This window comes from Pleuronectes platessa, chromosome 14 (genome assembly GCF_947347685.1).
Source record: "Pleuronectes platessa chromosome 14, fPlePla1.1, whole genome shotgun sequence".
NCBI classification, from domain to species: domain Eukaryota; kingdom Metazoa; phylum Chordata; class Actinopteri; order Pleuronectiformes; family Pleuronectidae; genus Pleuronectes; species Pleuronectes platessa.
In genome coordinates, this window is record NC_070639.1 from 9,678,443 (window position 1) to 9,704,819 (window position 26,377).

Below are 26,377 nucleotides of genomic sequence, written 5' to 3' on the forward strand. Positions count from 1 at the left end.
TGTTTGTCTCGCGTTGTGTGGACACAGCTGACCGCTGTCTGCGAGCAGGAATAAACCAGGCTAGGCTAACAGCTCGGACAGTTAGCAGCTCACTGAGCGGGGGGACGGGTCGCACCAACCGAGCGGCACCGCGGAGGCAGGACCGGAGCCAGTCTTATTTTTATCCGACATGCAAACGCCGAGTGTCGCAGCTAGCTAACGTTAGCACCATCCCCGCGGACCATGGCAGAACCGACGATCAACCGACGATAGAGAGACAAGGCGACATCGATAGGAAAGCGGTTCGCTTAGTTTCAATGTTATTGTCAATTGAAAGCACATTTGGTCACGATGTCCTGCTCTGGGAACCTGGTGTGGGATGTAAATAAACGCCTGATCGGATACAACGAGCCCAACACCATCAGGACCAACTACTTAGGTAAGAACAAAAGGAAGCTACGCGATGCTAGCGGGGCAGCGGAGGAGGAGGCGAGCAGGAGATGTGTTGTTGTGTGATCGTGGGTTGCAGAGGAGTCAGATGAAGTGACAGCCAAACTCAACACGGCCTCTGAGGTTGTTCTTCGTTTGCATTGTGTTGTTCTTATATAAGGCAAGAGAGCTGCCGCTGCCGCCGCTTGCTCCGCACAGGCACATCCCTCCACATGTAAATATAACGAAGTGGAGTCAAAGAAGACACGTGAGAGTTCCCAGCCAAAGCAGCCACATACATGGGATTATGTGTTATGTATGACTGCAGCTCTCTAACAGAACAACATCTCACACATATATATACATATCCTCTTTCACCGACTACAGAACATTGCACACGAATTGCAGCACGGAGGCAATTTCCGTGCAATCGCAGGATTTGCGCAGGTGGATAATGCAGAGCTAAGGAGCCATCAGCAGGCGAGACCACCACACTACCTGAACTCTGAAGTTCACCAGTAACATGGCCTGAAAACATATGACAGTAAAAACAGGGATCGATCACTTAAAGCGTCTGATGTGTTTTCAGTTCTGCAGGAAATTGTAGGCAGTTGAAAGGAGTCCATGCCCAACAGTGTGTCGACTTCAAAATGCTCACAGCAACAGTGTCGTCATTCATATATATATATAAAACGTCATAGATGGAAAGGCTTCTATGTGCACTTCATATCTTTAGAAACTGTAAGTGTTGAACTTTTCAGACAAGATGATGATATACTTAAATATAGACGATGGTCATACAAACAAGATCTTTTTTAACATATTGTGTTCCCTGAGGGATTAGTAGCTTTATGTTTCTTTGTTGGAATGTAGCTGTGACGTGGGGTTTAAGTCTTGTATCCAAACGATTGTCATAACCATGACAGCAGCACATCGGGAGGGTTGGCCCAACATTTTCTATCAAGATAAAAATGTTCATATTAGTCAACATTGATCTTTATCACAATGACTGTCACTTGATTATGTCTGTGAAGTTTAAAGACTGACTTTTTATCCTCAGTGAGTTCCTTATGGACAGAGAATGACCAACACTTGATGAACAGCAAGACATTTAGCAAATCTGAGGTAGATTAATCACTCAAAATTATTCTCATAAGGCAAGAAATATCTTTATATTTATATGTGAGGCAGCCCTCTCCCAGGATGGACAGAGGAGCAATAGATGCTGCGTGTATCTAGTTAATATATTGGAACTCCTCACTGCACAATGCATAAGTGATTTATAGACATGTAATTAACATTTTTTATAGTGTAATAATTACATTTTCCAATATATTCTTTCTTTTATTGGCCAATCCTACACATCATTCAATACCCCCCCCCCCCCCCCCCCCCTCCACAAAACAATATTTTAATACATTTGAATGAATTAAACATGTACTGGATCCCTGAAAGGTGTGTTTGAATGTGGAAAAAATAGCTGTAAAATTAAGTGTATCAATATTATGCAGTTTTGAATTTTTATTTCATATCCTGTGGGTGATTGCATGAGGTTACACAGACTATTGCTAAATAATGAACCAATCTGATTTTCCCAGTGGATATAAAGTCCTCATTGAAGACGTGTCGGTATAGATTTTGATGTAAGTCTCTGTGTCGGTCGCGAGGGAACAACACGTAAGAGTCGAAGTGACTGCAGAGGAAACAGAGGACTGGGCTCCTGGTGCAGGCAGAGAGGTTTTGAGAGCTCTTCTGCATTGTGTCAAAAAGTCAGCACCTGACAGTGGTTGAATGAAGATTTACCAGCCTGCAGAGGTGGGGCAGGGGCCACTGAGGTTTAGTCACTGCTGCATTTAGCAGGACTGATACGGGGTGAGCTGTTATTGTGCGTGAGTAGAGGAGACATGCAGAGAGGTGTGGGTCAGAGCTCTTGTGGGTTATATTTAGTTCTACGAAGTGGATGGGGGGTTGGGGGGTAGCAAGTAGTGGTCTATATTAATTCCCTCCAGAGAAACCTCCAGGTGAAAATAACTGTGTTGCACATTTACATGTGTTCATCAGGTCAGAGCTGTTGGACTTCCCATGAACTTTAGAAATATTATGTGTTGTTATTGTCATTGGCTGCTGTTTTACATGATGATTAGAGACTAAAAAACTCTAACACAGTATCTGTATGGGTCAGTATCTGATCTTTTTGATTCATTTTAATATTTATACATATTAATGTTAATCCCTGTGAGTTTGAGTTTGACTGTCAGTTATATAAAGTGCTCTGAAGTCAGGCCTTTTCCAGGTCTGCCTCTGTCAGAGGACAATTCCTCCACTGCTTATAAAACTTGCTGGAGCAGGTTGGGTATAAACAGCCTCCGGTTGTAGCACAGACCTGTTTGCCCAATAGATCAGGCAACTCTTGCTTTAGCTTGTGCAACTGCTTTACAAGACGTTTGATTTATCATTTAAAAAAAAAAAAAAAGACAAACAACTTGAGCATCTTGGAGGAAGGAAGTTGCAGCTGCTTCATCCTTTTATTAGATTCATATTATATCAATCAAGAACAGAATCAGCAGATGTATCAATAATGATTTGTAACCCGAATCTGAAATGAAAGTTCCACCAGTCTATTAGTGAAACAGTGTGTGTTTATGTGGTAGTATCCTGGTTTTGATCAGATCAGGGGTTTGGAGGAGCAGCCTCGCTCTGAGCATCCTGGTCTAAGAAAACCGAATAAAGTTTTTTGCTGGATATTTGGGCAATAATAGAAGAGAGGATTGTGTGACATGTTGAGACCTGATCTCCCTTTTTGATTAGGAACATAGAGGCTGAGATGATATGAAATTAATACACAACACAGATGACGAGAACCCTTGGTACTGTGAGAATAATGTATCATGCTCCGTCTAAACAGTTATGATCACGACAAGGAAGAGTCTTGAAACAGAGCAACAAGTGGACTCTGTGTTCAGATCCCACAGGTTTTAACTTTTAATATGTTTTTAAAATCCAGTCTTTTAAATATCACAAATAAGTGATAACGTCATCCTGAAGAATCTTTTCCGAGATCAAACTATTTTATTTTCTGGCATTTATAGTCTTATTTTACAGCAGCATGATTTAGTTTGTTTTTCTCTTTTCACAGGTAGGAGAGAATTTGTCCAGAGGCTTAAACTTGAAGCGACACTGAATGTACACGATGGCTGTGTAAGTGCTCCACATATTTCTACATCTATTCATTTTTGTTCTTGTTTTATTTGCATGTGTCCTCTTGCAAAGGAAACACTTTACCCTCATCAGTTCCTCGGCCAGTTTGAGACCTCGGTGTCCGAACAGAGAGCAGATCTCTGACCCCTTAGAAACCTGAAGCTGACGGGTTAACAGTCACGCGTACTGTCTCAGTATCGGCACGGCTGTCTGCCCCAGCAAAACACCCCAACAACAACAACAAGTGTACAAGGCCCTGGAGAGCAGCAGTTAATGTCTGCCCTGTGTAAATCAGAACTGCTACAGTAACAAGGATCAGAGAAATATTTTTTTAATACATGCTAGAAATATATTAGCTGCTTAATCTATATATAGACGAGCTGAGATATTCTATGTTAAAACTAAGGGCCGTTGAAGGCAGGACAATTATTGGAAAAGTGCTGAAACAATCAGACAATTAACAAATGAGAGAAATGTTTTACTTGGAAATATTTGTTTAAGTTATATGCATTTGCTACTTTCTTGTTATATGCAGCAAAAATTGGGAAACACATGGGTCTTCTTATTTTGAAGATTTCCTTTCAGGCCCTTAATGCTGTAAAGTATAACAAGGTTAATCAGCGCTTTGCAAGTACAGGTATATTAGGCCAGATGAGTTTGCAGCTGAGAAGAAAAGATGATGCAGCAGCTTCCCTGCAGGAAGTAATACATTATAGAGACCGCACCAGTGGAGTATTAACTAAAAGGCAGAGGATGGATACTAAGAGCTGGATCTGCTGATACACCATGGCCTGCCACTGCTGAATGTAGGAACAGGGGGAAAAGGAAAAATAGAAGAGAAAGTTGGTCTGAATGTCTCTGAATTCCTGGTGACTCATGGTGGGAAGTAAATATTTGTAAATAATGTTAGAGACCTGCAGCACTGAAAGTACACAATACCTCACAAGAAGCACAGGTTCTGAAAACAAATGTAATTTTATGGGGTGAAGTCCAGTTTGGGAGCCACATGGTTTATCCTCTATAAAATATCATGTGAAATGTGATGTCTTGAAACTGCTTGTCCCATATCGGTTTACAGTGAGGTGAAGAGTAAAGAAATCTGCGGATCCTCACGTCCGAGAAACTGGAATCATTAAACAATGAATTAATAAATACTTCAGTCTAAATGTAAACTGGATTTCTGTCTTATCTTCATCCAAGTTGTTGTGTCTCCACAGGTCAACACGATATCCTGGAACGACACAGGCGAATACCTCCTGTCAGGATCTGACGACACATTTTTGGTTATTACGAGCCCATACAACAAGAAGGTTGGTCTTAATCAATAAAGAGGTTATCACAATTAAATACACAGGTCCATCTTACTCTGAATTTTTTTTAACGTAGGAACAAGAAAAGGAGGTAAAACAGCTTGATGTAGCACTTGACCACTAGTAGATTACTTGTACTGAAAGCTTTGGATGCCTATTTTATTACAAATTTTACATGTTTGTAATATAACCGTCATACCCCCAACCTGGCTGTAACAAGCCACCAGCGATCACACTGAGATACCTGAAGAGACACTTGATGGTGTTTGAAATGTATTTTCCCCGAGTGTTTGTATGCCCCATAACAAATATACAAAAAGTAGATAAAAAGTGGAAGAATCACCTCATGTCTTTAGCATTGGTGTGATTCTCTGCCAACAGACTCCTGGAAAAGAAAGCACTTTAATAGTCATTAGTGAAATTAAAAAAAATGTATCCATACTTTCTCTTTTTTGCAAATTTTGTTTTCAGGGAAACAAATCGAATTCAGTTCAGTATTTCTTCTTTTTGAATATTCAAAGGTAGTTTATATATGTTAAAGATTGTCCCAACAAACATTCATGTATTTGCTTTTCTTCAGGTTAAGAAATCCATACGTTCAGGTCATCGGGCAAACATCTTCAGTGCGAAGTTCATGCCGCACACCAACGATCAGGAGATCATCTCCTGCTCTGGAGATGGCATCATCTACTACACCCACACTGAGAAGAGTCCTGAGTTCAACAGACAATGCCAGTTCACCTGTCACTATGGGACAGCTTATGAGGTACTGAACCAGAGAAATGTCAACGTAACACAGAACCTGTGCTGTAGAAACAACATATCTCACTTATGAGATATGTAATAAGTTTTGTTTTTAATCGTAACCTTCGTTTCCCCCCTCTGTTTTCCGTCAGATTATGACGGTACCAAATGACCCCTACACGTTTCTGTCATGCGGGGAGGACGGCACCGTGCGATGGTTCGATCTTCGCACGAAGACGAGCTGCAATAAAGAAGACTGCAAAGATGTAGGGTGACAACTGGGATATCTGTTCTCAATTCACAGAGCAGAAATCACATTAGGGTCTCCAACCATGTTTACTGATTAACGAGAGGATAATTTTTTTAATAAATAAAAAAAATCGGGCACATTTACAATGACAATGATATTATGTTCTTCACAGGTCGTTGGACATAATCTTTAGCAATAAAATAAAAAATGTTTGCACATAATTAGCAGCTCAGGAATAACTTCATTGAACTAACTTTTTTCAGCATCAGACTTTTTTAGGATTCATGTGGTCGTCATATATCCTAAAATAAAATGTTCTGTATTTTCTGTATCCGCATTGATCATTATCAATTGATCGCAGGAGCAGATAGTGAAGATTTTGTCCCCCACATTTCCCATATAAGTTTGTCCTCAGCAGTGCTCTCTGTCACAAACATCTTTCTTCGTCTGATCCAGTTGTCTTGGCTTCAGGCCAGTCTGCATCAGGGGAAGCCCAGTGCCTGATGAAAAGATGGATGTTGTGTGTGTGTGTGTGCGTGCGTGTGTGTGTATCCCAGATTGTGTTGCCTCTTCTCCTGTTTCATGCTTACTTCTCTCTCTTAGTTACAACATGTCAGTGTTACAAGTTGAACGTCCACAGCTGGAAAACTACAATTATTTTGAAAATGTATTTTCCGATTTTCTCAACTGGACCCAATTGTTTCTCTGTCTGTCCATCTGTCTGGACTTAATCCTTTGGTCTAACCTCACTGATGTGAATGTGGTCAACATGTGACAAAATATTAGAAACACATCTCCGAATAATCCTTTACAATAAAAAACCATAACGTTAAATCAACATCTCTTTAAAACATAAAAATCAAAAACAGAATATCATTACCTTAATGAGGGTAGGATTTGATTTAAGACAGTTGTATTAGACTGTTTTAGTTTTATCTCGGAGTACCCAATAAACTGGTAACTAGGTGTATATTGTGATTATCTACAATTATCTGCAAATATTTTAAAAAAGTGCCATTTCTTTAGTTGCTGAGCAGACATAACAATTTTATTCTAGTGAAGTTAACCACATTGTGTTTTCTTGGATTCCAGGACATCCTGATTAACTGTCGGAGGGCAGCGACCTCTATATCCATCTCTCCACTGGTGCCATATTATCTGGCCGTGGGCTGCTCCGACAGCTCAGTGCGAATCTACGACAGACGTATGCTGGGAACCAGAACGACAGGTCAATTCACTTATTCACTCTGCATTCTCTGTATTTATGTTGATGATGTGGAGTTGTGCTGCCTTTTTGGATGTGATTGAATTTGTCGAGAACATCTGAACAATCATGTTATAAAGGCCTTATCAACTACAGATGTTCTTGAGATTTAAAAAATATGGTTCACATAACCAAAGAAGGGAATTTATATTACTAATAATCTTTATTTTCATTTATTCTCACAATTGGCCTTAGCAGTTATTTATTATTTGTTTGTTTATTTATTTAGAAGGATCCCCATTAGCTCTACCCTAAGACAGAGCTACTTTTAGTGGGGTCCACATTTAAAACATAGATACAGATATTAAACATTTAAAACATACGTTACATTACAAATATCAGAAGTGAAAATACATAAAAATAATGATCATACAATATTACAGATATCAAAAATTAATTTAGTGGTTATGCAATTTTACCTTTGTCATGATATAAAACACTGATATATCCAATTCCATAGAAGCGAAAACTGCAAACCATCTAAGAGAATACTAGTAAGGGAGGGTGACTGATGGAGGGGATGAAGCAGACATGAAGAGTTTCTGAATATCTCCCCGTTTCTCTTCCTCAGGTAACTACATGGGCCGGGGGACGACGGGCATGTGCGTTCGTTTTGTTCCCGCTCACCTGACCAACAAGTCGTGCCGGGTGACGTCCCTCTGCTACAGCGAGGACGGGCAGGAGGTGCTGGTCAGCTACTCCTCCGATTACATCTACCTGTTCAATCCCAAAGATGACCAGGCCCGGGAGCTGAAGGGCCCGTCCGAGGAGAGGAGGGAGGAGGTGAGCGAGCAGGACAGACTCGAGCAGTGTCATCGCACATCACACGAGTCCGGACGGGTATTTTTAGTCATGCTAGCGGTTAAGCTTTAAAGACACGAATATCACAACAATGTTTGGATTGATCGCCATTAAAACTTTACTCTGATATTCATGGTGCCCTGAGGATAAATCCAAATGATTACTTGATTTGTAGTCACTTTGATCTTAACATGTTTTACTTGAATAAGCGAAATGCAAAGTAGAACTTAGGCTGATGGGAATATAATCAGTTTTGCAGTTGTTTGGCTGTTTGGGTGAACAAAAATATTAAAGCTAAAGTTAATGAACTGAGAATTTGAAGTCAGTAAGATACAACCTGTGGGAACCATGGAAGGATTGTTTGTTGTGAACAGAGCCGATATCTGCTTGTTGTTGCTGTCTGCTTCCTTGAGAACACTGCGGACATCAGAGCTAAATCTGTACTGGCTGATGCAGTGCAGTGAGAGGAGCAAAATGACCCTGAGAGAGAGACAAGGAGGACGGAGGTGAGGGGGATGAGGTGCAGTGATGAAGAAGGAAAGAAAAACATGATGGAAGATCAGTAAAAAATCAAATCTACAGCACGAGTATTTTCTTAGATATATTTCGGTCATTGTTTATCTCTCTGGTTGAGGGCTGAGTTTGGAGATCAGATAAATGAACAGACAGTTAAACTGGACCTCAGACAAACACAGGTGTTCACATTGAGAACCAGTCGCTGCTGCACATGAGAGTGAATGTGCTGGATCATGGTGCCAGTGTTTCAAAGCGTCGTGGTGAGTTCAGCTGTGTCGAGATGCAACCACCACACGCATTCCTTTCCAAATTCAGCGACTGACGCAGGCAGTGTTCCTCTGTCCTCCAAAATAGTTCAGGATGAGGGGGTTGGGGGCTGCCAGCCAAGAAGAAGCTCATTACCCAGCCTTCCCCTTTTTTTCTACCTGTGACCCCATTTATTCAGGGGCTTTCCCCCCCGCTACTATCTCATTCATCCTCTTGCTCCCTTTCACCACCTCCAGCCCATGTGCAGACCCGATGACATTTCTTAAGTAAAGCAGTTGATAGTCGCTGCACTAAGACCCCCATTTTCTATTTGTGGCCGTCAGCCTGTTGCCCTGTAGCAGTGCGAGCCAGGGGACTGGAAAGAGACTGCAACCTTAGTCGTGCAGTGAGGAAGGAGGGGGCACTTAAAAGAGGACACTGACCTCTGTCAGTGGTGCAGTGTTTTGCTTTGGCAGCGGAGCTAATTTTGATCTTGCTTTGACTGACGAGCTTCTAATATTTCCTTGTGTGTGTGTGTGTGTGATTCCCCAGCTGAGGCAGCCTCCAGTGAAACGCCTCCGACTACGAGGGGACTGGTCTGACACTGGACCCCGAGCTCGCCCGGAGAGTGAGAGGGAACGAGACGGTAAGATCACAGTCACATGTATGTTTAGTTTAAAGCAGGCGTCTCAAATTACACATCAGGCCCCTGAGAACATTTAACAAGGTCACCTTCATATTGCTGTTAGATGTTGCTCATCATACATTCATTTTCTCACACTTTTGTCTATTTGAATAACCCGGTAATTTCCAGATTATGCTGCAAAATCAGAACATACATTTTTCCTCTTTTTTAACTGTGCTATGTGCTAACCTAAATGGATACAAACTCGAAATCCTTTTTATCCTTTTTTAACAGTTGTCATTCATTTGGAGTTGTGTTTCTAGATTTAAAGCCCAGTATTTAGCCCTGTTTCATGTCCCCATCAGTTCCTAATCCAAATATCTGGCGTTTTAGCTGCTTAATGCTCCATTATGTGCACCAGCCAGTCGCCTGTCTGTTGCTGAGCGGGTACTTTTCAGATCAGCATTGTGAGAGCAGTGACATTGAACCAGAGTACTAAAGTTGGAGCCATAAACCATAAAGTTCTGCAGAACTGAGGATAACTGTCACTATGAATGATACCTTTCACATTACCTGTGATCAATTGTTAATATAAGAGTATAGATTTTAGCCACTGTTTTGGTCCATCTGTCCCATCTGCAAAGAGGAAGCTGTCGTTCTCCAGGAGTAAAAGGGAACATTTTGCGGTCTGATCGATACAAGCGACCAGGGAGATGAAAGTTTATTTTCTCACGTTCAGAATTACCATACTTAAATTTGTTTAAGTATGCTCCTTCACCACCCTGTTTTTTGTAGTTTCAACTTATTAATCATTCAGTTATTAATAACTGAATGAAGTTAAGATGTATGAACAGTTGACAACATCTTACAGTATTTTTTTGTTTCCTTCACTCTTGTAGGTGAGCAAAGCCCAAACGTGTCTCTGATGCAGAGGATGTCGGACATGTTGTCTCGTTGGTTTGAGGAGGCCAGCGAGGCTCAGAGCAGCAGAGGAACGCGGCCACAGACACGGCCCAGAGGTGAGAAGACGTCTTCCACAGGCCCACTCGCTCGCTAGGATTTTTCTGGACTTTCCCCTGTTGTATTCTCTCGTGGATTCATTCGAACAGTTCCTGGCGTTTAGCTAGTGTAGATGGGCGGAAAGGTTGCGGAGCAATTGACTCAAGCGTTCTCACAAATAGCCCCTCCCGCATAATGTCCAGACTCCAGTTCAGGTCTGAAAGCAGCTTTAGTGAACACCTTTTCCATGCTGACAAATATCTGTTATTATTCTCTTTTTCAGGAACAGCCGTCCGTCCCGAGGCCTCGTCAAATCCTCCAGCTGCCCCTGCAGGAGACTCCAGTCAGAGCCCCAGTGCCCCCGAGAGGCCTGTGATGACAGACACTTCAGTGGAACCTGCTGCTCCTGCAGCTGCCACTGCCGCTGCTGCCCCCATGCCTAAGTCCACCTCCTCTTCCTCCTCAGGGTCTTCATCAACAGTTACAGCACCTCCTCCCTCCAGCTCCATATCAGTGGACAGTTCGGCCCCTTCGACCTCCCTCCTCAGCTCCTCCCCTGAATCAGAGCAGAGGAGTTCGACAGATGCGACCAGGACCCCCACGCCGGCGGCCGCGTCCACCTCAGAAGCTGCACTCTCAGGTAAAAGGTTAAAAAGACACACACCAGTCACCTGTCAAGTTTTCACAAATAGTCAAAGAAATGTTACTCTTTACATGAATATGCATCCTCTCCTTATCAGTAGTTGGAGGGTGACTCTGTGTATAAGTGTGTGTTTGTTGGAGCCTCTCCACTCAAGCAGCTGCCTCACTCCACTCTTTTTCTCCTTCAGCATCCTGTTGTCCTCCTCTTCCTCCTCATCCTCATTTTCTTTCCCTGACTCTCTGCTTCTGACCTTTTCCTCATATCCTCCTCCTCTCAGTCTGCTAATCGCTTCGTTCACTCTCCCTCTTCTCCTCTGCCTCTCTGTCAGAGTACGGTCCCCACCGGCTTCCCATAAGTTTAGTGTGTAGGCGTTTGCAGAGGTTACTTCGGCTGGCCGACCCCCCGGGACACGGTCAGCTGGCGGGGCCATCTTCTTCCTCTGCAGAGAGAGAAAGACAGTCACAAAGAGCTGCTACCTCTGTTGCTGCTGCTGCTGAGACGCCACCCCGTACAGGTTACCCTCCCCTCCAAGCTCCCCACAGCACCCCGCCCGTCCATACGGGCTGTCCGCCTGAGCCCCCTCCCCTGCCATCCAACCCTTAGGCTCAGCAGACATGTCTGCTTGAAGAGACAGTCATGCTGTAGAGAGACTCGGTCTTGCCAGAACTTACCACTAATCCAACAGTGATCCTCTTTCCATTTTTCAATAATGCACCTTGTACTTATTAACCCCTATAGGTGCCACTGTGGCCTCTCTGCTGTTTGTTCAGCCCCTCACTCACTAATGCTCTCACTCCATCGCTCCCCCTGTCGCTTGAGTTCTCACCTGCATACCCTCCGGTTGGAGTGGCACCAGCTGACGTATGACACTCTGCTTTGGCATCCTCATGGCTCATGTGGTTGTTCACCCGTGTTTGATGATGCACACTGGTGACCATAATACAGGGACTGATTCGCTTTGGTTTTGATCTCACTGCAACTCGAGAGTCCTAACTGAAGCCCTTTTCAGACACGGAACATTGATATGAAATGACGGAAGCTTTACACAGAGAGCGACAATACTCAGATAACATTTGGCATGTTGTGCTTGGATAGTAAAAGGTTTAAAGTGGTTATATGAAGGGATGAGCTTATTCTCAAATTTTGCAGCCTGAGCCTTAATTAATGACCACAGTGAGCTTGGGAGGCTCACAAATGCTTCTCAAAGTGAATCCACATTCTCAGTTTCATTATTTATTAGAGAGCAAATGCAATTGCTTAATTCTATAATGTACAACAGCATAGAATGTCAATATATTCATTGGGACTCTCCTATTGAATGTGTCAAGTGGCTGGATATTGATTTATTCATCCATACAGTTCAAATCAAATAGGCAGTGAAGACTTCCTATTTGAACACGAGATCAAAGTATGAAATTGCCGTCATGTTTATGTCATGAGGTCTCGTGTCTGAAAGGAGCTTGTTGTACTCAAACAGGAATTAATCTGACACTAGTGCTTCAATGAGAGAATAAAGAGTCATGGCTTTTTTAAGTTGAAACCAGCCGTCACTATAGAGGAAGAGCAGAGGATATTTTATACATATAAAGCATGTTGCAGACTTGGTAATGCATTGATCTCAGGATAGGTAAATCTTGATGGTTGTGATTACCGGACTTGTATACCATCACCGATCTAAATCATTGATAAACTAGAATGACACTCAATAGAGTGGATACCTCCGCCAAGGCCCAACAGTCACATTATGAAACCATATTTCATTAGAAATGGATTCCTGATCCCATTCTCTGAGAAGTTAAGGGGAAAATGCTGAAAAATGCTTTGCAATGTTAAAGACAGTGGGGCGGGAATCCAGGATCTGCACGAAGATTTAAAGGGTTGTTCCCTGACCCACACTGCATCCTCCCACCAATGTTTTTGGAAACCTGTGCCGTGGTTTTTGTGTAATCCTTCTTACAAACAAACCAACAAACGGACAGGGGTGAAAACACAACCTCCTTGGCGGAGGTGGTAAAACAGTACTTCTGTAGTAGACGTGTGAACTTTGTATTGTTTTGAATCGGACTTGCTGATTTTAACAGCTTCCCTTGCCTGGCGTTGGATCGTGTTTGTTGTTTCTGTCTCACACGCTCTTGCTCGTTGACTGTGTGAGCGCTCAGGTTTGACCTCTGTGTCCAATATTCAGCGGGTCTCATTTGTGTTCCAGATTCCCCCTCGTCTGTGGTTAACAAACAGATGGGATCCATGACTCTTGATGAACAGCAGGGTGCGTCCTCTCCCCCACCACCCTGCCACCCGCTTTGTCTTCCTCACCCTAAAAAACACCTTTCCTCATGTTGAACCTCTCCAGTGTGTCCTCCATTGCCTTGACTCTGTCTTTTTCATACTTTGTCATCCACAGATTTACTTTCACATTATCTGTCCACCACAGATAATAACAAATAATAACTCATCAATAGAAATGAATATTGACTTATTTACTGAATGAATACATTTATTTTAACTATTAAGATTAGTTCACCCAAATTTAACCGATTTAATTTTTTTTTTTTTGATAATTACACTTTTGATCAATTGTTTGATCAACCACGAGAATTCTAGTGTTTTTTTTTTTGTATAATTTAAGATCCAAGGGGAACATGAACCTGTTCATGCTAGAGGGGGACAACTGATAATTATTGATCAATGAAAGTTAAAAACAATGAATTGTCCCTTTACTTACAAATGTATTAAGTATCCAATTATTGCAGATATGAACCTAATTTGTTCTATTAGTGAGATTTGTTCTTTCATATTTGGTGGCCTACGGTTGACATTTTTTTAAACTCTACATGGCTCCAAAAACTCTGACAATAAAAACGTGTAATATAGTCCAGGTTGAATTTCTGTGACATGATTGTTATTAACAAACTGAGGTGTGTGTGTATAACGATCATTCAAAGCCTTTGACTTGTGTATCTTGTGTCCCTGTGTGTTTCCGTCTCGTTGCTGTGGCTGCTGGTCATCGATGCGTGTGTGTTACAGTGTGTTTGCTCCAATAACGTGCGCTGCATGTTCCCATCTGTGTTCAGTGCTTTGAATCGATGGGAAGTGATGCAACAGACATATTTCCAGTGTGCTTTACATGACGTGAATAACAGGAATGAAACGTTTTACATGTTTTAATCAAACATTTTAATTTAACAACAAGAACTGGTATTTTTCTACCACACCAATAAATCTGTGTTTGCTTGTGTCTTCGTCTCAGGAGGAGCAGAAGCTGCAGCTCCACCTCCTGGTCAATCTGTATCTGCACTAGTCGTCGCCAGCAGCAGCAACGGCAGCAGCAGCAGCAGCGCTCCCTCCTCCTCCAGCTCCACCGGCACCAGTCGACCCAGTGCTGCAGAGCCGGTCATCAGCCTACATTACAGCTCAGAGGGAACCACCACCAGCACCATCAAGCTTGACTTCACTGATGAGTGGTGAGTCATCGGCTGAGAGAGTCTCTCTTAGAGAATCCATAAATTGTCTTTTGTTTACAGAGTAGTTCTTTATTCCAGAAAAAATGTGATATTTACAGATGACCAACAGGGGGCAGAGTTTCTTTTTCCTTATACAGTGCCTTGCATAAGTATTCACCCCCCTTGGACTTTTTCCCATTATGTACTGTTACTAACTGGAATTCAAATAGACTTAAATAAACTTTTTCCCGTTTGATCAACAAAACATGCATAGTACTTTGGAGGTGCAAAATAAATGTTATTGTGACACAAACAATAATGAGAACAAAAAAGTTGACATCTGTTGGGTGCATAAGTATTCACCCCCCTGTGTCAATACTTGGTAGAACCCCCTTTCGCTGCAATTACAGCTGCAAGTCTTTTGGGGTATGCCTCTACCAGCTTTGCACATCTAGAGATGGAAAGGTTTGTCCATTCTTCTTGGCAAAAAAGATGAAGCTCAGTCAGATTGGATGGAGACCGTCTGTGAACCGCAATCTTCAAGTGTTGCCATAGATTCTCTATTGGATTGAGGTCTGGGCTTTGACTGGGCCATTTTAAGACATTAACATTCTTTAATCCAAACCATTCCTTTGTAGCTCTGGCTGTATGTTTAGGGTCATTGTCCTGCTGGAAGATGAACCTCCGCCCCAGTCTCAAGTCTTTTGCAGACTGCATCAGATTTTCTTCAAGGATTTCCCTGTATTTGGCTCCATCCATCTTTCCCTCTATTCTGACCAGTTTCCCTGTACCTGCTGAAGAGAAGCATCCCCACAGCATGATGCTACCACCACCATGTTTCACTGTTGGGATGGTGTGCTCAGGGTGATGGGCAGTGTTGGGTTTTCGCCACACATAGCGTTTTGCATTGAGGCCAAAAAGTTCAATTTTGGTCTCATCTGACCAGAGCACCTTCTTCCACATGTTTGCTGTGTCTCCCACATGGCTTCTGGCAAACTCCAAATGGGATTTTTTATGGATCCCTTCAACAATGGCTTTCTTCTTGCCACTCTTCCATAAAGGCCAGATTTGTGGAGTAGACGACTAATAGTTGTCCTGTGGACAGATTCTCCCACCTCAGCTGTGGATCTCTGCAACTCCTCCAGAGTAACCATGGGCCTCCTGGTTGCTTCTCTGATTAATTTTCTCCTTGTCCGACTCTTCAGTTTGGGTGGACGGCCTCCTCTTGGTAGGTTTGCGGTTGTGCCATATTCTTTCCATTTTCTTATGATGGATTTTATGGTGCTCAGAGAGATGTTCAAAGCTCTGGATATTTTTTTATAACCTAACCCTGCTTCATATTTCTCCACAACTTTATCCCTGACCTGTTTGGTGAGCTCCTTGGTCTTCATGATGCTGTTTGTTCAGTAATGATCTCCAACAAACTCTGAGTCCGTCACAGAACAGGTGTATTTATACTGAGATTAAATTGCAGACAGGTGGACCCTATTTACTAATTATGTGACTTGCAAATGTGACTTGTGAATGCAATTGGTCGCACCAGATCTTTGTTAGGGGTTTCACAGTAAAGGGGGTGAATACATATGTACTCAACACTTTTCAGATTTTTATTTGTAAATAATTGTGAAATCCATGTAATATTTCCCCCCACTTCCAAATGATGCACTATTTTGTGTTGGTCCATTACATAAACTCACGATGAAATACATTTTAATCTGTGGTTATACCATGACAAAATGTAGAAAAGTCCAAAGGGGGTGAATACTTATGCAAGGCACTGTATCTCCATTCAGTGATGTTTCCTTGATTTACAAAAACCTTCCCTCTCTGAATGTTCTGTATGTAACAATTGACACAAATGTTGTAGATATAGATGCAACATCGATCTTGTTAGAAGTTTTTTTATGGAGGAACAGTTGAAAACACATTATAAGCTTGAGGGACTCAATCACTGGTTTTTCTCCTACAGGAGCAGCACTTCTGGCACTATGGGCAGCGGAGCTCGCAAAACATCTGAGGCTGCACAGAGCAGAGCGAGTGTGTCCACGGAGAGTTCAGCATCAGGGCAAAGTGAGTTGTCTCGTCCAGCTTTTTTTTTTAAGTATTTTTTTTTTTTTATTACTTAATTGTATTATACAAACAAGGCTATTGTGACACTAGAAAACAGCAAAACGAGCCAAATCCAATTAAGGAGTAAAAATAGAAACGAAATTTATTATAATATCTTTCCCCCTCAGTTCCCTCTGAGCCCTTGAGGCAGCAGAGTTTGCCGGCCGCCTCTGCAGAGCCACCGTGTGACGCCTCCTGCAGCTCGACGCCTCCGGCTGCGGCAGAGGGCTCCTCTCAGGGGGACAGCACGGAGAGGAGTCAGCCGGAGGGTGCGGAGGACACATCGGGAGGCTGCAGGAGGGCGGAGCCCACCGGGGAGGGCCAATGCGGCCCGCTCCCATCAGAGTGGGAGGGCCAGAGTCAGCCCGCACGGGGCAACCAGGACTCTGATGACAGCGATGACGATCCCATCCTCATCCCGTCAACGAGGCTCAGAGGACAGGGACAGAGGTACGTCAAACAAAATGTCTCTCTCGTTTCTTCATATTTTATGAGCAGGAAAACAACCTTATGGCGTTGATGTCAGATGATTTTCTCTTAGATCTAAATGCTGCTCACTTTTTAACAGTTGGTAATCTGCTTATTTTTATTTTTTTGTAATACCATGCAATTGACTGTTTTACTACAAATATAGACTTAGTACCAGAGGATCTGCAGTAGGAGATAGGATGATCAGGTAAAATGTTTGCACTGGCAGCTCAAAGCATCTAACCTGTCAGGTGTGTGACCATAGACTGTTTATATAGATGGACGACAAGCCTCCACTTCCTCCTGTTGTCCAAAAACAAGCTGAAGTAACCCGGATGCAAACGCTGCCATCTTGAGCTATCAATGTTATTTGGAGCCAGAGTCTGTGCAGTAGCAATGGGGGGGATAGAGCCAAACTATGGAGGTCCCTCCAATTCACATTCTGGACCAATCATGAATCAGTCTCAGCTGTCCCTCATGGCATTTCCCCCAACTTTAAACATCAAATAACTACTTAACCAGACTTACATAATTTGTTTAAATTTGGACATACATTAGTGTGATAAACGCCTGACATGACAGAAACTATCTTTAAGAAACATTTCCTTTTACCGGTATTTTAACTCATTGGGTTGGTCCACGCTGCCAGCCACCTGGGGGCGATAGAGATAATTTGGGTTCACTTTTGGGCCGCTGTCAAGTCGTCCATCTTTACACACAGTCTATGTCTGTGACCTGCCGCTTTAAAACTCAACACTGTGTAGAATGAAGAGAAAGGTTTTTGTGTTGGTCTGATCGTTTCCCTCACACTAACAAACACACAGTTAACAGAGTGTTGTGCATGTCAGTACTGACTCTGAACACGGTGTGAGCATTTTGAAGATGTTACACTGGAGAGAAGTTAGGAATGAGGCGTGAATAACGAATCTGTGTGAGTGCATGACATCCTGGTGAAAAGGAGCCGAAGCACTGTTTTAAATTTTCCCCAGTCGGACATCTTTGAAAAACCACGTGATGCACATTCAGTCACACTGTTGTCGTGTAGTGAGTGGACAGCACTTTTGCACAACACGTTTAATGGCTTAATTCAGCTGTGACAGAGCAAGCAAGTGATTTTTCTTTTTAAAGTGGCTGCTTCCAAGTTTAAAATAGCTTGTTACTGGTTTCGAAAAATCCCGCATCAATTCAAAGCATGGCGTTCATGAGCATCAGCGACAGCATGTGGGGCGTCTGGTCTTCTTCTGTGGGCTTTATATTTACACATGTTTTTTTTTTTTATTGTTGTGTTCGCCAGACGCTCGGCAGCAGCTCGCATCCAGGAGCTGTTTCGCAGGAGGAAAGAAAGAAGGGAGATGGAGGAGAGCGAGACCCAGAACATCAGGAGACCCTCGGTCAAGATGGTCTACAAGGGCCACCGCAACTCCAGGACAATGGTACACCTCAGGCCACTTGTATCACATTAGTTAGAAGAGCTTGGAGACCTTGTGAAAAATCCTCTCAAAGCAGGACTTCAACTTTTTGTAGAAAAAATTTGCTAGTTCAGAAATTAGTAAATGCAAAAGTGTATTTTAATATTTTAGTCAGAACTTCCTTCATTTTCTTTATGCGCAGATAAAGGAGTCGTGTTTCTGGGGCAACAACTTTGTGATGAGCGGCTCCGACTGCGGCCACATCTTCATCTGGGACAGACACACGGCCGAGCACCTGATGCTGCTCGAAGCCGACAACCACGTGGTCAACTGCCTGCAGCCGCACCCCTACGACCCCAGTGAGTCCAGCCCCAGCCTCACACTTTCATCATCCTGTCTAAAAACCTAAAGGTGACGCCATGACGTGGACCACGGCGTTAACCGTTTCATTTTCTTGTCTGTTTCAGTTCTCGCTTCTTCAGGGATAGACTACGACATCAAGGTGTGGTCGCCGCTGGAAGTTTCGCCATCATTCAACAGAGTCCTCGCTAATGAGGTACAGGAGATCACCGATATCAGTCTGAAGTGGAAACCCTGCCCTGTGCCAGATTCCTCTCTAGGTTTAGCTATACGATTCCCGGTGCATGTTAACATAAACACTAAAACGTGTCTCATAAAGCAGCCAGTTCTTCAGAACCGTGGTTATTTGTTGTAGCTGCACGAGGAGCTAAGTGTCGGAGGCCGTTCTGCTAAGCGTATTGTCCGGGATTGTCTTTAGATATTCCCTCCAAACACTCCCTGTCGTCCGCCCAATCGAAGTGGCTCCTCACTCTTATTGACACACCTCTTTTCTGTTGTCGTGCTCCTTCTCTTTTAAGGTCATAACTCGGAACGAGCTGATGTTAGAAGAAACGAGAAACACAATCACAGTCCCGGCCTCTTTCATGCTACGGATGTTGGCCTCTCTGAACCACATCCGATCAGGTACACTCAGAGCTATGTTTTTTAAACTTCTTGCAAGTCACTGGAATATTTGTGCATATTCATGTCCGACCACAGAAACTTTTATCTTCTTATTTATTCTAAATGTCTTGTTTTTGTGCCTTTTCTGTCCTGTAGATCGACTAGAGGGCGACCGCTCTGAAGGTTCGGGTCAGGAAAACGAGGAAGAGCAGTAGCCTGCTGGGATTTTATTTTACAGAAAACATCATTTCTTCTTGCTGTATAGCACTTGAAAACAAAAAAAAAACTGATTTGTACAAGTATAGTGTAGAATACTTCCTTTCGGAAATTAGTACAATTTCTTGGCCCCCTTGTGTTTTTTTAAGATCACTTTCTTACTGATGTTTCTGTACGAGGATAAACTGTGTGAATGCAAAAGGAAAGGACGTCAGTATATACAGTATATATATATATATATATTATGTGTGAGAATTACGGCGACTGGTGTGAGAGGATGTAAAGTGCAATATTTTGTTAGGAGAGAGTGAACTTTGATCAGTGTTAACGTGTGACATTTTGAATTTGTGGCACAAAGCTAAGAGATGTTGATGTGATGCTGCGGCAGTTACGCATGTGAACAAGGAGTTTCAGTAAAACACATTTTGAAAAATGTAAAAAATTTGTTGTTTAAGAGAAAAAAATAAGAAAAAAAGCTGTGGATCTCTATGACGGAGTATTAGGGCCATATTTAAGAAGAAAATATAAATTTCGAGTGATATATTAAAATAATATATTTAAATGAGAAACAAGTCATAATATAGTCTATAGTATACAAGGCAAAATATTACAAGGATAAATAACAAATTTCAAGGAAATTACAAGCAGGTTTAACCTGTGCTCGAGTTTTATGCCTTCAAAGTTTTGGTATAAAAAAAAATCTGATAGACGCAGATGAAAAATCGATTACAGCATTCCTAATTATGAATAAAATATTATGACTTAATTCTCGTAAAATTTAGACTATTCTAGCAATATTACGACCTTGTTCTCTATCTCAGATTTGTTTTCCTTTTTAAGTGGCTCTAATACGCTGTTGTTTCTTCTCAAAGGGTTGTTACTAAATTATTATCTTTTACAACATTTGGAAAAAAATAAAGCGAAATGGCTTCTTAAAGATTTTGGGTTAATGTCGACTATAAAAAAATCTATCAATGAAATGTAGCTTTAATTAAAAAGCTTCTATTTTTGCACATTAGATTTCTGAAGTGGTAAAGTCCACATATACAGAGTTCCCAAGGTATAAGAAACTACAGAAAACAAAGTTCATCCGTCAATATCACTAAAATGTTAAATTAGAAATCCTGCTTGATGGGCAAGACAAAAATAATCTTTAATTGAATTTAAGAGTTTTAAAACCTTCTGAACTAGTTGAATTGCAGACGTGGTAACGATTTCAAATCCCAGCAGCTCGTAATAAGGACGACATTTTTAAGTTAAAAAAACCTTTTAATATAAGAATCTTGATACGAAATTTTAATGCAAATATGGGTATTAATACTTTCTGTATAGTAAAACTCAAACGGTTACATCACTTCTCAGGTTAACAGCTTTTTCTTACAAAAGTAGTACCTGTGCAACATAGTACGAAAATACGAGGTAAGACTGAAGCACCAAAGACGTGCTCTACTCATAAATCTCAGAAGTTCTTTAATGACAGTGAAGGAAAGGATGGAGTGTAGAAACTGAGGTAAATGTACATGTACTAGATAACAAGAAAAACACTTTGTAGTTAAAGACCTTTACTTTTCATTAAGACTTTACTTGTCCTCTGATTCAACAATGAATTAAATTTATTTTTCAGTGAGTTGACTTAATGACCAATAAAGGAAAATACAGTCACTTATTTCTGACATTGTCGCCCAGTAGGTCCACGACATAATGAAACATGGGCTAATGTGATTCCATTAATATTACAATCTCATTATCCTGTTCTCTTACCTCATTTGGTTTGGCTATTATTCTGCTTTACATATGAAAACGCCGACTTAACAGTTATAATCACCTCGTCCTCCGACACGACACTAGAGTGGTTCTGTGGGAACGAGCACATGCCACGTGTTCAAGTGCAATCACTGTGGTACGTCCACAGTCGTCTGAAGCAGATAAGCATGAAATGTCGGGACTGTCCCTGCAGGTATCTACACAACAAGCAACACACTTTATATACTTTACTAATACTAGAGATATTGGGCCACAGATTGTGTTGATATGGTGAGGCTCAGGGCCGAGCAGTACAAAGATACACTGTGATCACTGATGTATCTCCACACACACTTCATCCGTTTCTATTACAACTCATTCTGTATTCACACCACCGTTTTAATTATCTAGGCAACAACTAAAAATACGATCCTTTCAACTTTTTGGGGAAATGCTAATAAACTGAAAGTCTATGGGTTATAGAGAGTTGGTTATAACAGGAATTTACTCCAGTTTTCTGTCATTTTATAGACAAATAAATATTCAATCATGTAAATAATCTGCAGATATAGAATTGATGTTGAAAAAACCTGAGTTGTAACCCCTTCAATGCCCCTGATCATCAAGTTATTGTCATACATAATGTGTATGTGAACTACTAATGTGAAGTACAAACACAACTTGGCTCTAAATCTGTTTCTACACAACAGACAAACTGAGCTCAAAACATGTCTTTATGTATTTGGGTTAAAGTTTTAAAGGGGTCTGATAACAGTGTTGTGAAGATAGAAGTGAATATTGTTTCATAAAGCTCAGCCCTGATGTCGCATCCGTTCCTTTTGATTCTGAGGAACAACAATAACATGTAGTGAACGATTTACTACACGAGACCATTCAGGTGACCGTACTTATTTGATGACATGAATCTGTGTAAAAGCTTGGAAAGAAACTGCTGGTGAGCACTGTGTGTGGTCAGACCAAGTGGAAATGTACCTCTGCCTTATCATTTCAAGTATGGTGTACCTATGTGTCACGAGACTTCATCATGTGTACCACAGAGCAGGACAGGCTCCGCTCGGACAGGTCACATGATAGCATCGAGGGTGTGAAACCAGCACAGTTCACCGGGGATAAACTGAGTATGGTCGAAGGATGTCCGACAAGTTACCAGACGAGCCGCATCTTTCAGACTGGTTTCTCCTCTATGTCCTGCTCTTCTTCATCTCTGTCGTCTTTGACAATCCCTTCATCGATACTCTCCAGCCTCAGTCTCTGACCGTCTAAGTATCTAGGTCTCGGCACCGCCCTCGTCACAAACAATCCCCCAGGCAGAGCCAGACCCTCGCCAAACAGAGTGAGCTTAGCATCGCTCTCTATGGCCATCGCAAGGCAGGAGGCAAAGGTGTCGAGAGATTTGTGCTCCTCTGCGTGGACTTGGGCCGAGGACGCGTTGACGTCAGCTGTGGAGAAAAGTGTAGATACTGAATTATTTGTTGACTAATCTTTATTTATTTAGCAAATCCTCCGTGAATGCGACATTAACCCCCCTGTCTTATCTTTGGGGAAAGAGAGGAAATGACAGATACCTTTGGATTGCTCCACCTGGTCTTCAAAGGTGACCGAGCTCCTCCTCTTTCCGGATAGATTCCCGTGCTGCTGTTGTTGGGAGGTGCCGTCAACAGAGAAGTCATCCAGCAGCATCACGTCTGTGCCTGTGGGGGGGAAACCAAAAACCTTGTTCATGGAAAGAAAAACTTTACAAATAATTAAAACCCTTATAAATTAGCCAGAAAAGGACAGAAAAGTGTCTACACTTTACATCACTTGTCTTATTTATGTCATCCTCAAATGAAAAGATGAGCTGTGACACAGGAATGTGGAGCCTGTGGTAACAAAGCTGAGGGAGTATGACGCAATATGGTGAGTAAGACCTTGTTACGACATTTCACACCTCATGTTTATAACATTGTCTCTTTTTTATATAGTAAGGATCAACTATAGAGTTTTCTTAAGTAGAATAGACACAATTTAATGGCATGAATGAAACGTATGTTGGGAAACATCCAACTTCCACTGGTAATAACCATCAACAGTCATTGACCAAATGACAACTCAGTAAATTTATAATATGAACTATCACTGGACGACAGAGGGTTGTGGTCTCAAAATTATTTATTCCAGTTTCTCTGCTTTATACAAATGAAAATTAAATATTTTTAAAGTCTGAATTGTTTTGGGGCAGTTTATAGTACACTGAATGAATACAAATGAATCATAGTGAGTTGCAGCTGTAGCTGAGTTTGTGGCCATGTGAAAACATTGTTTACAGATGGAGAAATCTTAGAATTTTTTTGATTGTATGGTCAAGATATTTAAGCAAAGTCAACCCCACAAAAAAGAGCCACTAACATATTTTCCAATCACACTGGTATTTGATTAGTATGTCCTTCACGTGTACTTGTGAGGTATGTGAGTTTATTGAACAGTGGTTGTAGGTATGTTTTCTATTTAGATAATCGTCTAGTCACAGCAAATTACATGTTGGCAGAAGATTCTCAGAATGTCATTAATTTGTCATCCAGCCTTGAAATCAGATGTTGTGTTGACTGTATCACATGTAACATCAGAATCAATATGGTGTATTTGAAGTGTGTTGTTAATGCACACATTTCACAATATAATACACAAAGGAAAAGGGGGAGCTTATCACAGATGCATAAAGTAAAATTAGAATAACGAATGGCGTGGGGGGGGGGGGGGGGGGACTTGTTTTTTTTAATCCCGCTGCTTCCAGATTGCAAACTTACACGAGTCCTGAGTGAAACTGAAGCCGGTATCTCCTGTGCTGCTACCAGGGGCCAACAGATGCCCTCCACCAGCAAACATGGCCGTCAGGTGTGGAGACATACCCAAGTCTGAAAGGGCACAAGTAAACTCTTATCATACGAAAATAATATACATCACATAAAATACGTCAAATAAAGAACAACACCACAACACAAAACGTTATACATGAATATAATACATTAAATTATCCTGAATGTATTCAAGTTAATCATTGCATTCATTACCAATCTAATATATTCTTGACAAAATTCATCAAATGCTATATATTGTTCTGACACCTTCCACTACAAATTCATTGAAAAATATAATATTTTATAAAAATAATTTTGTTTAACTGTACATTGTTTTGGTTTGGTGTGTACACAACACACAATGACCGCAACTAGAAACCAGATTCAAACTCTTTGTATGTGTAAACATTTTTAACCACATTTAGTCAAATATGACAAATTAAAGGTTCAGCATGTCGAATTTAGTGACATCTAGTGAAGTTGTATGTTGCAGCTGAATACCCCTCACCGTACTCTCAAGGTGAATGAGAAGCGGTGGCAGGCTTCAATTGTCATAAAAAGTGTTTAGTTTGTCCAGTCTGGGTTAATGTAAAAAACATGGCGGCCTCACTAGAGAGGACCCGGCCCCGATGTAACTATAAAGTATTTAAATATAATGGGTAATACAATTACATACTAGTGAAAACATCACTAGGATTATTTTATCTGTAATTTCTGCCTTTCACCTGAATCTTACAACCTGAACGGTTACCATAAAAAAAGTCAGAAATCCAAAATACAGAAATCCACCAACTTCCTCATTCATACTGAGCTGCCCAGGAAACTCTCCCACCTGTGATTCTATTGGAGATGCTGAAGAGTCGGGACGTCCTATGCCGAGTAGCAAATGACTCTCTGTAGTAGCGGTCTCCAAAGAACATCCCCAGCAGCTCCTTTCTCACCGTTTTATTCCACAAACCATAGATGAGTGGGTGGCACGCGGCGCTGCAAAAGGAAAGCCATGCGACCAGAGTCTCCAGCCCCTGAGATACACTCCCCTGTCCCCACAGAGCCTCGGTGCACACCACACTGACATACGGCCCCCACGTCACCAGGAAGGCGCCTATCACCACTAAAATGGTGACAAAGGCCTTGAATTGGCTCCCTGCGTACACAAGGCTCCGCCGGCTCCCACTAGAGGAATTTGAGGTGCTGGAGTTCTTGCGTCCGTTCTTCTGAGCTCCATTCGAGTCGTCCTGACTCACCACGACTGTGCCGCAGTGGACTTTACGAGCTTTCATGCGGGCAACGCGGAAAATGACACCGTAGCAGGCCAGCATTACGATCAATGGTGGGAGGATGCACCAGCTGACCCAGAAGGCTGTGTAGCTCGGCTCTCTGTGCCAAGACGCAACGCAGGTCCACTTGTAGCAGTCAAACTCGAAGGAAGACCAGCCGAACAGAGGAGGCACACAGCCAATCAGAGAGTGTAACCACACGTAGGCGATGACCACGGCGGCCCGGTTTCCTGTGATCTTCATGGGGTAGATCATCGGGTAGAGCACTGCGTAGTACCTGTCCCGACAAAAGAGGAAACTAGTAAGGAAAGCACCAAGTAGGGAGACTCAACCCCTTTTATCAAGGAACTGATCTGAACGTGTGAAACAGGAACACAAGGCTGCACTTTCCCTTTCAACAATGATTTCTGAAAAGCTGAAACAGAGGAGAAACAGAGAACAAAAGCATGTACTGTATCACCCGAGGTTCTTGTGGTAATTAGAACAGCAGTGAGAACAGTAGGGATTGTATGTTTCAGAGAACATTAACAGGAGGGCTAAGTAACTTGCAATACAGTTGTAATACAGTAATTTGTCATCATAGAGTGCAAAATCACACTGAGGGAAACAGAAGGAAGAGAAAAAAAAAATCACAAATTTCAAATTGAAAACCTGTATCAAGACATGTTTAGGCGTTTTAGTTTTTTTTTTTACAAGATACACTATTTAAACAATACAATTACATATTTTATTTGATTAATTGTAAATTAGAATAAATAAGATTAAACCTTGAATAACAGTCTCATTTCTTAAGAATGTTCAAAAACAAATCATCAAGCTTAATATTAGTACTGAATAGCGATGTACCTGTACGCAGTTTCAACTGTCACTTTTATTTTGAATTGAAATAA

The 26,377-nt window shown here is 41.8% G+C and overlaps 2 protein-coding genes across 4 annotated transcripts in view; one reads left to right on the forward strand and one right to left on the reverse strand.

The window, feature by feature from the left end:
- On the forward strand, positions 1-20,546 carry dcaf6 (ddb1 and cul4 associated factor 6). Of its 3 annotated transcripts, XM_053440736.1 has the most exons (20): positions 1-418; positions 3,545-3,606; positions 4,824-4,916; positions 5,497-5,682; positions 5,813-5,926; positions 7,003-7,138; positions 7,746-7,957; positions 9,290-9,383; positions 10,262-10,381; positions 10,645-11,001; positions 13,211-13,270; positions 14,252-14,465; positions 16,414-16,514; positions 16,682-17,003; positions 17,188-17,229; positions 18,316-18,454; positions 18,633-18,789; positions 18,898-18,986; positions 19,309-19,414; positions 19,550-20,546. In XM_053440736.1, exons 1-20 carry the CDS (start codon positions 331-333, stop codon positions 19,606-19,608), a joined length of 2,751 nt encoding a protein of 916 aa, XP_053296711.1. In that variant the 5' UTR covers positions 1-330; the 3' UTR covers positions 19,609-20,546. The 3 variants fall into 3 exon arrangements, with proteins under 3 accessions (XP_053296711.1, XP_053296712.1, XP_053296713.1); XM_053440737.1 differs by lacking the exon at positions 17,188-17,229; XM_053440738.1 differs by lacking the exon at positions 13,211-13,270.
- gpr161a (G protein-coupled receptor 161a) overlaps positions 19,902-26,377 on the reverse strand; it is a 10,115-nt gene continuing 3,639 nt past the window's right edge. The window contains exons 3-6 of the mRNA XM_053440741.1: positions 25,043-25,764; positions 24,160-24,267; positions 22,939-23,064; positions 19,902-22,812 (exon numbers count right to left, since the gene is read on the reverse strand). Coding sequence (XP_053296716.1) covers positions 22,538-22,812; positions 22,939-23,064; positions 24,160-24,267; positions 25,043-25,764 — 1,231 coding nt within the window. The 3' untranslated portion in view covers positions 19,902-22,537. The remainder of the gene's footprint in view (positions 22,813-22,938; positions 23,065-24,159; positions 24,268-25,042; positions 25,765-26,377) is intronic.

What these genes read in the sequence shown, in the direction of transcription:
- dcaf6 (XM_053440736.1), top strand. Translation starts at nt 331, where the DNA reads ATGTCCTGCTCTGGGAACCTGGTGTGGGATGTAAATAAACGCCTGATC. An exon ending in CCGAGGAGAGGAGGGAGGAG is followed by an intron (nt 7,958 to 9,289) that starts GTGAGCGAGCAG and finishes GTGATTCCCCAG; the next exon opens with CTGAGGCAGCCTCCAGTGAA. An exon ending in ACAGAGTCCTCGCTAATGAG is followed by an intron (nt 18,987 to 19,308) that starts GTACAGGAGATC and finishes TTCTCTTTTAAG; the next exon opens with GTCATAACTCGGAACGAGCT.